Raw genomic sequence first — 12557 nt, 5'->3', positions numbered from 1 at the left:
ACAGACTGAAGGACAGCTTTATCCATCAGGCAGTTAGGAAGCTAAACTCCCTCCCAGCTCTCCTAACTCTCCTCTGTTTTCCCCCACAGTCTCTCTGAACTTGGTTGCTGTTTTTATACTAAATGTTTATTTTCTATCTAGCGAGAGTTTGAGAGTAACATAATTTCATTTCTCTATATGTCCTGTACATGTGGCAGAAGTGACAATTAAACTGACTTTGACTTTGAAAGTCAAGTGTAACCATTAAATGACTCAACGAATGGGATGACTTTAAATATGTTGTCTGAGCTATAGTTGAACGGATGACCAAAGACCAAATCTGCCAGAAAAGTTGGGAATCCTTGTGTGGATTGGTGACAACTCGACAAGTTTTCAGAAATAAAAAGTAGAGGGAAGAGGAAGAAGCAGGCAGACATTGTGACTGATAAGGACAAGAGGATTTTCCGTCTGTTGGCCTGTGAGAGGCTAATCCTGATCCAGCCTCTGCCTGATCCTCTCCCCGTTCTTCAGACTACACTCACTTTGCAGATCATCGTCTCTGGACTGAGCTGCAGGAAACTCTCAGGCTCTTCTCTCTAAGCATCCTCAGGTAAGCGATGAAGCCTTAACCTCAGAAATCTGCATTTCCAGCCCGATGTGTTGCAAACGTCTTTAGGAAAGGGCAACATTTTAAACTCCTTTGGAAGAAATCAAACTTTATTCAACAACTTGAATCCAGCCAGCAACAGACTAAACTCTTTCAGTCGGCTGCCTGAAATATATTCATTTTGTAACCTCCATCAGCGTCCCTACACAAAAACTAGGGTAATAGGGTAAAGGTGTCTGTCCATTTTCATTCCCCTTCTCAGATAATCTCTAGGTGTCTGATGGAAATCCCAACTAATCCCAGGTTTTACGATCTCTTTAAAGGGCCCTTTTCCCTCCTTCTCTTGACCTTTACGTGACTCTTGACACTCTTGATTCAGACCCTCAGACATCTACCAGAACGTTTATGTCATCATGCAGATATTTACTATTTGCTCCGCACCTTTATTCCTCTTTAGACTCATCCGTTTGTTTTATTTCCTCCAGAATGTTGCTTAATCTTATATTTCTTCATGAACAGTATCCTTTACCCTGCCTCCGCTGTCTGACTCCTCCTCACCACCTGCCTGCTGACTGTTTCTGTTTTCTTCCAGCCTCGTTTGCATCTGACCACCTCAGTACGTCCTCTCCATGGCTGATAGCAGCCCTAATCCGGAGCTACATTTTCTCTAAATAGTAACAGCGGGGTTCATTTTGAGATAAAAATCCGATACATTTGATTAGAGAAACTCTTCATATTTTATTTGCGAAATTGGCTTTCTGACATGAAATTGAACCGCTGTTTTTTAATCCATTTTAATTTAAATTTCAAAACTAAAACAGACTAAAAAAAATACAAACAACTTTATTTGCTTGAGGTCATTATTTCCAACTTTTTAGTTATTTTAAGGGTTAAAAGGGAATAAGATTCTTTCAGCAACCAATCAGGAATCATTTGATCACCTGAGCAAGGGACTATCTGGGGGACCAATCAGAAGGCTTCAGTCTGCTTCAGGAATAATCTCATCCACAGTCTGGAGGAGTAGCAGCGGTCACTTAAGCATCTGATAGCTTAATGCAATTAATGGTTTTGTCTCTGACCGAAAAAGAAAAAGCAAAAGATATTCGAAGCATGATTATGTTACACTGCAAACTGGCCGGTTATTGCAGTTAATGTTGACATCCCACAGAAATTATTATTAGATATCAGTTATTTTGGTTCTGCTTAGTTTTGAAAACTACGAAGAAGCTAAAGATGTTTTACCAAAAGGCCAATTCATAGTGCTGCAAGGGTTCGCACTGAAATACACAGTTGTGCATAAAGCTTTCCAAAGACCACGGCAGTGTTGTGTGTTTTCTTTTCACCTTTGGCCTTGTTATTATTATCTATCACGGATCACTTTCATGCAGGATTCTGGTAAACGTGTTGTTAAAATAACGTCAGATTACTTCACTCTAAGAAACAAAATGTTGAATTTACAACGTATTTTTCACTTGACATTTAAATGTGCAACAAATAAGAATGTTACAGTAAAATAATCCCAAAATATTCTAATCATGTTAGAAACACATTTCCTTCTCAGTTGGCTGTGGTTGCCAGTTGTTCTCCTTCTAAAAAGGCTAAAAGACATTATCTTTGTTTACATTTTGTCCCGCCTCCATACTTCCTGGTTCTAGAGCCAATAACATGGGAGCCCTCAAGATTGCCAAGTCTTCAATGCAAACATTGCTGCACCAGCATTTGTAATCTGGCGCCAACAAACAAAAAGAACTAGAGTTGTAGAATGGATGCCAGTAAAAGGAGCGACCCAGAAGTTATTTCTTGTATACTCGTGAGAAGCTACGACATCTAGAGGCTAACATTGAGCTAACAATGCTAATGATGATTTTGAAAAAAAAAAGTTGTCTAAAAATATTTCAAGCTACGTTTTTCAATTATCAATAACTCAATAATATTGTATTGATTTACTTATCAACTTCTTGCAGCACTCGCAGAGAACAGACGCTTCTGCTTTTGCTCCCTTATCTTTTTTTCCCAAGGCTCTTTGTCCTGTCTGCCCACAGAGCGCTTCTCTGCATTTCTTCTGAAAAACCCTATGTTTTAGAGTGGATTTAATTAACTGGTCATTCAACGCGATTGACAAGATTTTTTCAACAATGAGAACGTAGGAGGGGGCTCCCACTTGCCTGCAAGGGACACACCCGGCGGGGTATATGCTCGATTCCTGGAGGGAGTGGAAGATCGTATGCCTCTCTCAGTTGTCCATTGAGGATGTTGAAGATGTGTGGATGTTTGGTCTGATGATCACTGGATTTCTTCTGATTGGAGTGGGAGGATATCTGGTTTTCTGGAAATTTGGGAAGACGGGAGCGATTGGAGGGTGACCCGCACCCACGGAAAGCACCGTCCGTGTGGAGACCTCACAGACTGGGACGTTACTCGAGGTGAATCGTAAGCTGGACAATGTTCTAGCTGCGATACCGGTATTAGTGCGCAAAATGGATGTCATCTCAGAGAGGGTCACTGGACGGTGTGGAGATGTTTAAAACCTGAATTGGCTTCACTGGAGTACTTGAACGATCAGTTACAGACTTCAAGGCAGAGAGGAAAATTATCTCTGCCTGAACCAAACAAAGTCTTGTTATCCGAATCTGTGAATGCCAACAACAAACCCCCCACAAAGGAATGCAGACAGATGCTGTGAAAAGCCACGCCCCCCCCCCCCCCCCCCCCCCCCCCCCGCCTTCGGATTGGTGGACTTCAGCCTTTGGAGGTCATCAACCTGCAGGTGTTAATGTGCTCTGCGCTCCTCCCAAGATCTCCCTCCCACCTGTGGCTACAGTGGCTGAACGCCACAGGGCTGCTCTCGCTGGGGAAACAGGATCCCCCCCCCCGGCCTTCCTCTTGGTGTCTCATGTTGTGAATTGTTGATGTTCATGCTTATATGTTTGAGGCAGTTTTTTTGCATAGTAAAGCTACGCCCTGCCGGGAGTAACTCTGTTATGCCTTTTTTTCCCCTCCCCCAATTTATCCTCATATGATCCCCTTTTCATCTAATTAACGGTAGCGCAACTCTTGTTGCGAATGACCACAGTACCAATTCTTCTGTACCGAAACAATTGCCCCTCTGGGATTATTAAAGTTTTTTTTTATTGAATTGAATTGAATTGAACTTACTGTGTAACTCGTCTTCGCTCATCTTGAATGTTCTGGTTCTGATCCGTAACTGGCAACAACTGCACCAAATGGACTCCTTTCTTTTGAAACATTGACTGCAGTACCCAATTTTGGCCACAGGATGTCATCTTACTTCATGCACCTTTAATCATAGTGGAACCACAAGACTTGGCGAGGTCAATTCAACATGTTATTTCTTAGAGTTCACAAAGTACTAAAAACAAACACGATCACTTAAATATTTTTAAGACACATATAAGAAAATATACTATTAATACAACTATCTCAATCCAAAATGACTTCCTATCTCTGGCTCCTTCAAAGGCAGTTCGAAATCTGGGTGTTGTGATTGATGAACACCTGACCTTTAAAGATCATGTTGCCTCTGTTGCTCGTTCATGCCGCTTTGCGCTGTATAACATACGAAAGATCAGACCATGCCCAACACAACATGCCACCCAGCTCCTGGTGCAATCTACTGTCATCTCCCGCCTCCATTACTGCAACGCCCTTCTAACTGGTCTTCCAGCCTGTACTGTGAGACCTCTTCAGATGGTCCAGAACGCAGTGGCGCGTCTGGTCTTCAACCAGCCTTAAAGACCACACGTCACCCCTCTGTTCATTGAGCTCCACTGGCTACCGCTAGCAGCACGCATCAAATTCAAATTGCTAACACTAGCATTCAAAGTCCGAGATGGTACGGCTCCCATCTACCTGAATCCTCTTGCAAAGGCTTACGTCTCGGCCCGGCCGCTCCGGTCATCACAGGATCGTCGGCTAGCAGTGCCTACACCACGCTCAGGACAATCCAGACTCTTCTCATGCATCGTTCCACAAATGTGGAATGACCTTCCAAACACTACCAGAACAGCGGCTTCCTTTTCAATTTTCAAGAAACTCCTGAAGACCCTGCTCTTCAGAGAGCATCTTCTTAACTAGCACCTACCTGCACCCGTCCCCCCTCTCTACTGTCCACTCCTTATTCCCTCCTCTCCATGACTGATGTCAAGTTGTTGTTATTGTTGTTGTTGTTAGTCTCAAGGGCAACATGCCGATTATCACTTGTAAGTCGCTTTGGACAAAAGCGTCTGCTAAATACATAAACATAACTATTTAAATACAAAATTTAAATTTCATTAAATGACTGAAGATGTAACTTTGTGAGGTCATTGAAATGGATGGGCAGGCTGCTGTCATTTGACTGTGTTGTAAATTAGGAGGAGCAACTATTAACCTTTTGACCTTTTACTAGGCAACAACTAAGCCACTTGATCATGGCGTCTTCTTTCACTCGCATGATTTCCGGTCGTAACACGGCGGTTATGATGGCCATGGGAGCCGGCACGCTGGCATCTGCATATCTCCTGACTGACAGCACTGCTGCTGCTGCTGAGATAAGGAGGAGGTATTTCCCCCACAGGTACAGTGGATCCGTGGTTTTTAAAACCTTCCGCGTGAAGAAAAGCTTTTTGTTACCAAATAAACTGAGTCTTACTCAAGGGAGGCCTGCATCTGCCCTACGTTGCCATTTGTAAATTATAGAAACACATTAAATCATCGTCTAAATGGTTTAAAGCCACGATGCATTTCGGTAACTTTCTATAGTGCCGATTACCCTGATGTGAGGAAGCACAACAACTGCATGGCCTCAGCCTTGACTCCATCCATTTATGCACGTCTGAGTGACAAGGCAACACCCAACAACTGGACCCTGGACCAGTGCATCCAGACTGGCGTGGACAACCCAGGACACCCCTTCATTAAGACTGTGGGCATGGTGGCTGGAGATGAGGAGAGCTATGAGGTTAGAATTCATTTTTTGTCTATTCCTAATAAATCTTGCACAAACTGACCTCCTGACCTTTCTCCATCAGGTATTTGCTGAGCTCTTTGACCCTGTTATCAAGGACAGACACAATGGATATGATCCTCGCACAATGAAGCACCCCACTGATCTGGATTCCTCCAAGGTGGCGAACCAAACTGATCTATTAGTACTTCCATCTCACTGTTTGTAAAAGTCATCTAAAGCTTTCTCCTCCTCAGATCACCTCGGGAATATTCGATGAGCGCTACGTGTTGTCCTCCCGTGTGCGCACCGGTCGCAGCATCCGTGGACTGAGTCTGCCTCCCGCGTGCACTCGGTCTGAGCGCCGTGAGGTGGAGCGCGTTGTGGTGACTGCTCTCTCGGGCCTGAAGGGAGACCTGGCTGGTCGATACTACAGCCTGGGAGAGATGAGTGACAGGGAGCAGCAGCATCTCATTGATGTCAGTGTAAACACAAAAAAGGCAAAGCTGGTTGCATTTGCTGTCCAACATTCCCACTGATTCCTCTGTTCCTCTCTTACTGGCCAATCAGGAGCACTTCCTGTTTGATAAACCTGTCTCACCTCTGCTCACGGCGGCTGGGATGGCCAGAGATTGGCCCGACGCTCGTGGGATTTGGTAGGAATGAAGATCTTCATGAGCTTTTATGAAATCTTAAGTATGTTTTATTTCATTTTATTCTCTGATCAGTGGTTCCCAGAACTCCTACATGCATACGCACAATAAATGTGATCATTTACAAGCTTTATACAGACATACAGAGTTACAACTTTTATATGGAGTTCTGATTATACTGTCGACTGCACAGCTTATTTAGAATAAAAGTATTCTTCTATAAATGAATAATGTACAGAACCCAGTTTCCACGCTGCTCCGGGGCTTAAAAACAAAGAAATGAGCTCAGAAGAACACTCCAACTGAGATAATTCACTTAGTTTTTTTATTTAATTTGTTTTTTTACTGGATTTTAAATACTCAACCTCTTCAGAATCATTTGGGTAATTAAATTCTATATTTTCTTTTTTTATCTGCAGTTGTCTGAAACAAATTCAGAGCAAAAGTAATTTCAGGGTAGAAGCAAACGTGTCCAGCTCAAATCCAACTACACGCAGTCCGATTCAGTCCAATTCACTCCAGTCACTGACTCGGAATCCAGTCTAGTACTGGACCTAGGGGCTGCATGACTTAATTTTTTTAAAGAGCAAGTCACCCCCTACCAGAGTATTACTCCACTCCCGCTTCCTGTTTGAAAAATGCAACAAATGCTGTTGCCTAGCAGGCCGAGAGGGCGGAGCTGCTAACAAATACACACACACACAGGCTCACAACAACATTGTGACATCATATGGTACCAGCTAACGTTCTAGGGTACCTCTTAGCCAATAGCGATGGCAGATTTAAATTCAAATGCAGTGCAGAGTTTTTACCTGACAACGGCACAACACTGACAGTTTTAGGCAGAAGATTTTTTTTAAACAAAAAGGCACTAAAGTGCTAAACTATTGACTACACGTGTCTGCAGCACGATTAGACACGCATTTATATAGTTTATCAGAAAAAAAGTTGATTTGGGGGTGACTTACTCTTTAAAGTCGACCGTCAAGTAATGAAAGTCGTTGATGATGTCATACACCTGAAGCGGCTAACACTGACGATGGGTGACCAAGCATTTTTTTCCGACACACGGGGGGTGGGGGTGGGGTTCGGTTGGTTCGCTGGAGTTTTTGACAGTTAAAAATGCGCCCACATTTTCTAAGTTGAACGCGCCTCTTTTAACAACAGTAGTTTCTGCTTCAGCCCTCCCCCCTCCCCCGCGCAGCGGCCGCAAACTCACTGATGCACCTGCAGCCTCTCGGAATTCCTGCTGCTCTAAACATTAAAACAATAATTTCATTTTCTGTTCCTCACTTCTGATTACCTTCAGTGGTGTCTGTTTGTTGCAACCACCAGGTACAAAAACAAACTTGTTTTTATTTGACTATTTTTCTGTCCTGCCTGTTTATTATCTTCCTGCATCTCCTCTCAATCCTAAAGAAAAACTGCTACCTGGGTTCATATATATTCACCTCATGAGTTACCTTTGAACTGCAGTTCTAAAAGATCTACCGACCGCAAAAACAGCGGAGTGCTCGCTGCTTGGCGGCCGCATCAGTGATCGGTGCGTCACCGAGGACAAAACAGGTGATGCGCCCCAATCCACAGCAGCGAAACGCATCAGGCACAAATAAAAGACAGAAAACATAAAAGGAAATGAGCCGACATGAACGATCGCGTGTTAAATTAGTTTTTGAGGTGGCGACACCTGATTTGATAATGTTACTGTGGCCGTGCTCAGGACGCAGATGTCTGGAGCGCGTCAACGATCAGAGCTTTGCATGCACAAGCTGGTTAAGGTTAGGATGGGGGTGAGGGGAAGGTTAAATTGCAAGAGGGTAAAGGTCACAATTTGGTTAAATGTCCGTTTTACGGTTGGCGTCAACTACTGACGCTCTGACACAGCGTGTCTGCTCCCGACGCGCAGGGGCTCGCCACCTGCTGTCTTTTCCGAGGACTGCCTCTTGTCGGTGATTAACACGTGACAGCGACTAGTCGATGAAAGGCATAAAAAGTCACTACAGAGCAGTGAAGTCGACTAGTCGACTAGTTGATACAACCCCTAACCGAAACCTAAGGTTTTAACCTTCCTGTCTGATCCAGGCACAACCACGAGAAGAACTTTCTGATCTGGATCAATGAGGAGGACCACACGAGGGTCATTTCGATGGAGAAAGGAGGAAACATGAAGAGAGTGTTTGAGCGCTTCTGCAAAGGTCTCAAACAGGTGTGCGTGCATCCTCATATTCATCTGCCTCCACCTGATTAAAAAGCTCAATGAATGTCTAGATTCAAATGAAAGTGAACAGCAGTTATTCATTTGAACCTGCAGGTGGAGCATCTGATTCAGGAGAGAGGATGGGAGTTCATGTGGAACGAGCGTCTGGGTTACATCCTGACTTGCCCCTCTAACCTGGGCACGGGGCTCAGAGCTGGCGTGCACATCCGCTTGCCCTTCCTCAACAAGGTCCGACAGGAGTTACACTAAACAGAAAGTGCAGACACGTCTGCTACTGGCTGCTTACCTGTTAATAACCGGAAACATCATGGTTATGATGTAGGATCCCCGCTTCAAGAAGATCCTGGAGAACCTGAGACTTCAGAAGAGAGGCACCGGAGGAGTTGACACTGCTGCAACAGGAGACACCGTAGACATATCTAACCTCGATCGTCTGGGCAAGTCAGAGGTAAATTAAACGGGTAACAGATAGAATAAAGCAGCAGCAGGAACAGATAGAAGTCAAGAGGAGGAGATCACGTGCTGCAGCTCTTACTGCTCCTTAATCTGCAATCCTGTCAAGAAGGAGCCACTTCAGGATAAAGACCGGTGTCTCATGTGGACAACCTCCAGACAGGAAGTGCATCAAATACTATCAGAAATGTTAAAGAAGAAGAAGAAAATATAATTTCTATGGCGCCTCTCAAGATAAAAATCACGAGGCGCTTCACAAAAACAAAAAATATAAAAATTGTAAAAATATAAAAAGCATTTCGAAAATGTTTAAAAATATATTTAAAATGAGCAAAAAATAGACAATTGTGATTAAAAATGTTAAGAAAGAGAGAGAGAGCGAACAGGAAAGAGGGAAATCAGTGGATCCTGAGGAAGGTGGAATAGGTGGGGAGAGCAGAATAAAGAGAGAGAGGTGAAGAAGGTCATACAAAAGCCAGCTTGAACAAGTGAGTCTTCAGCTGCTTTTTAAAGGAGACCACTGAGTCCACTGATCTCAGGCTCAGGGGGAGAGAGGTCCAGAGTTTGGGGGCCACAGCAGCAGATGATCTGTCACCTTTGACCTTTAGCCTGGTGCTGCACAACCAGTAGGCTTTGAACACTGGACCTCAGGGACCTGCTGGGGGTGTAGGGACTAAGAAGATCACCAATGTAAGATGGTGCTTGTCCATGTAAGGCCCTATAGACCAGAACCAGGATCTTGAAATGAACCCTGAAGTTGACTGGCAGCCAGTGAAGCTGGAGGAGAAGCGGGGTGATGTGGGTGTGTTTGGAGGCCAGTAAAGGTCAGGGTTTTAGATAACCTTTGTTTGAATAAAAAGTCTAAATGATCTAGTTTAGTTCAATAGAAACAGACATCAAAATGTAGGTGAAAGTCACATAATGCATGAACAACACAGCTAATCATTTCGTTAAAGGCTTATGACATTTCACGCATGATGCAGGCATCTGGTGCTAGAAACATGTATATAAAAACAAGTAAAGTCCCAGTCATCTAAACAGTAGCACGCTGACTTTTCTGTTTATCCTTCTTCAGATCTGAATTTTCAAAAGTACGAATCAAATTTGAAAAATAAGCTAAAACTCCTGAAAAAAATCACAACACAAAACTCATTGGGCTCTGTTGTTGCTGGCTTTTTTAGTGTGCAGGAAAGATGAATGGTTGTATACGGAGCCATTTCATTAAATGCTATATAATTAAATGAATACCTCCACGGGGTGTGCAGAATGAAGGTACAGTATTTCCTTTAAAAGCTATATTTTAGTTAAAAAATCATCAAATATTTATTTTGACAAGCACCCCACTGGGTTTATGTTTACATCTACCAGCCAGTAGAGGGCACCGTTGCAAGTTTCCAAACAGTCCGCTCGGCACAGCGAGGCTGGCCCTGTGGAAAATGGCGGACTCTGCAGGTCAAGCTGCTTCTGACACCAGAAGATGTCACTGTTCTTCTCAGAAGAGGAGTGACCATAAAAGATCTAAAACCAGAGAGAGTTGAGGTGACGTCTACAACAGATGGACCCAAATTGTCATGACTCCCTATCCTTCGCCCTCCTCTGCCTCTTCATTTAGCCTTCATGCTACACACCTGGTCCCCTCATCAAGCTCCTTACAAGCCCTGTTTCCCTGGCAACCACAATCAGCTTCATCCACTTCACCTGCTCCTGACTCCTCAGCTCATCACACACACCTGCTTCCCCTGCTATATATTCACCAGCCAGCCACCAGTTCACGGCCAGATTATTGAAAGCTTCTTGCCAGTAAATCTTGCAGCCATTCACCCTGCCTGATCTCACCCTCCTGACCTCGTTTCTCCTCCTGACCCCTGCCTTGTACTCTGCCTGCCACCACGACCTTCGCCTGTCCTCTACCCCGTCTCCTGCCTGTTCCCTGTTTCTGCATGTCCGATCTGATTTTGACCCTCGCCTCCTCTTCGACTCTGTCTCCAGCCTCGCCCACCTCTGGTAACTCCGCATCAAACAAAAGACTTTTGATCTACTTTTACTGTGTTTGCCGTCTTCACGGGTCTTCTGAAGTTCTGTTCGTGACACAAATTAAAAATTTCATGCATTGAACCTGACATCCCATCTGGAAACTGTGTTTAATAGTTGCAACTACAACCTCCACGCACTAGATGTCGCTTTGGTGTTCATGTTCCATATTCAACTTTTAACTACAGTTGTTTAACAATGTTCATGAAGTGTGTTTGAAAGAGTTTAGAAGTCTATATGTTTCATTTTGCTTGATGGAGAACATAAATGCTGCAAAAAAAATGCAAATGCGATTCCTAACAAAGCCGTTAAACATTGTTCTTTACGTCTAGCTGCTTTGGTTTCATCCACAGGTCGAGCTGGTCCAGTTAGTGATTGATGGTGTGAACTACCTCATTGAATGTGAGAAGAGGCTGGAGAGAGGGCAGGATATAAAGATCCCTTCTCCGATCCCTCCGTTCAGGAAGTGAGCGTCTCCTCCGATGGGAACCTCGAAATAGAACCGTTGCTGCAGTGGCTGGAGGTCTGACTGCCCACACACCTGACAGATCCAGCCATGTACTAACTTTCCAGCACGTTTATGAGTTTAAAACGAATAAAGCTATAATGGAAAACTTGGTTGCTTTGCTGTTTCGTGACTTGTTTTTGTTGCAAACTTCAAAGTGATTGTAAAAGTATTTTTAGGGTGTTTAATCAATTTCATCAACGTGACTGGCAGCTTTAGGTGCAGAGACATGATTATTATTTTATTGTGCCTTTTTGTTATTTGTTCATGAATAGGAAGAAATAAATAAAAGCCTCCTAGACAGGAAGTGGTTAACACGTCTTGCAGCCATCACCTGTCTCCTGCACATTACATTTAGTTAAAGGCAAGCTCATAACTGACAGGGAAATCAAGCCGACAGGTCCAACATACATGGGCTGGGTCCATTTTCAGCGCCCCATTTACAGGCTACTTTATCAAAAAACATGTGATCTTAATAAATAACAATATTTTCATTATTTAAGAGAGCTGGCTTTTTAAATCATGTTAAAAGGGTATTTTTCAGTCTTTTTGTTTTCAGGCAGTGGATGAAAATGGTTAATCAGTAAATGCAATTAGAGAACATTAAAGAACTCTGAAAGGAGACAAGTCATGAGCGTGTCTTCATGGGAATTCAATGCAGCAGTTATTTTAAATTTTTCATTCAATAGATGCTATAATTAGAGCAACATCCTTTGGCTTAATTTTAAATTCTCATTTTCATTCTCATTTCATGCTCTAGAATATCTGAGGAAATCAGTCAATGGAGGAGGAAGTGATTTCTACTTGTTAGTTTGTGTTTTGTTCTGTTTGAGTGTATTTGCATTTTACTTCCCCCTTTAAAGCTTAAATAAGACATTGTATGATTGGTGAATGAGATGATTTGTGTCTTAAGGAAATAAAGTGTATGAAGGTGGGTGTAGATAAATAAGCCAGACAGTAGGCGGCAGTAGAGAAACAACTAATATGAGTTTTTTTTAAACCCTCCCACTGTCTTTATGGGTGTCCCCGCAAGGAAAGTTCACCAGTGAGCAGAATTGATGGTTTATCTCTTGAGGTCCACGTGGCAGGGGTGAGGTGGTGCTCACCTCACCCCTGCCACGGGGTGAGGTGAGCACCACGGGGGGGGGGGGGGGGGGGGGTACATT

General features: G+C 43.6%; 1 protein-coding gene across 1 annotated transcript; it reads left to right on the top strand.

The window, feature by feature from the left end:
* Window positions 1-450: 450 nt before the first annotated feature.
* Window positions 451-11504, top strand: LOC107394168 (creatine kinase U-type, mitochondrial). Its single transcript, XM_015972962.3, has 10 exons — window positions 451-589; window positions 4995-5162; window positions 5348-5546; window positions 5617-5712; window positions 5789-6010; window positions 6102-6187; window positions 8267-8390; window positions 8496-8630; window positions 8725-8850; window positions 11240-11504. The coding sequence occupies exons 2-10, from the start codon at window positions 5017-5019 to the stop codon at window positions 11354-11356; spliced, it is 1251 nt and encodes a 416-aa protein (XP_015828448.1). The 5' UTR covers window positions 451-589; window positions 4995-5016; the 3' UTR covers window positions 11357-11504.
* The last annotated feature ends 1053 nt before the right edge of the window (window positions 11505-12557 follow it).

The sequence above is a fragment of the Nothobranchius furzeri genome, chromosome 17, assembly GCF_043380555.1.
Source record: "Nothobranchius furzeri strain GRZ-AD chromosome 17, NfurGRZ-RIMD1, whole genome shotgun sequence".
Classification (NCBI taxonomy): Eukaryota; Metazoa; Chordata; class Actinopteri; order Cyprinodontiformes; family Nothobranchiidae; genus Nothobranchius; species Nothobranchius furzeri.
The sequence above is the reverse complement of the archived record's forward strand: the minus strand, read 5'-3'. Positions and strand labels throughout refer to the sequence as shown.

Excerpts from the sequence above, each read along its gene's own strand:
- LOC107394168 (XM_015972962.3), top strand. The coding sequence starts at position 5,017 with ATGGCGTCTTCTTTCACTCGCATGATTTCCGGTCGTAACACGGCGGTT. Across the intron at positions 6,011-6,101 it reads AGCAGCAGCATCTCATTGAT|GAGCACTTCCTGTTTGATAA; the intron begins GTCAGTGTAAAC and ends CTGGCCAATCAG. Across the intron at positions 8,631-8,724 it reads GCTTGCCCTTCCTCAACAAG|GATCCCCGCTTCAAGAAGAT; the intron begins GTCCGACAGGAG and ends GTTATGATGTAG.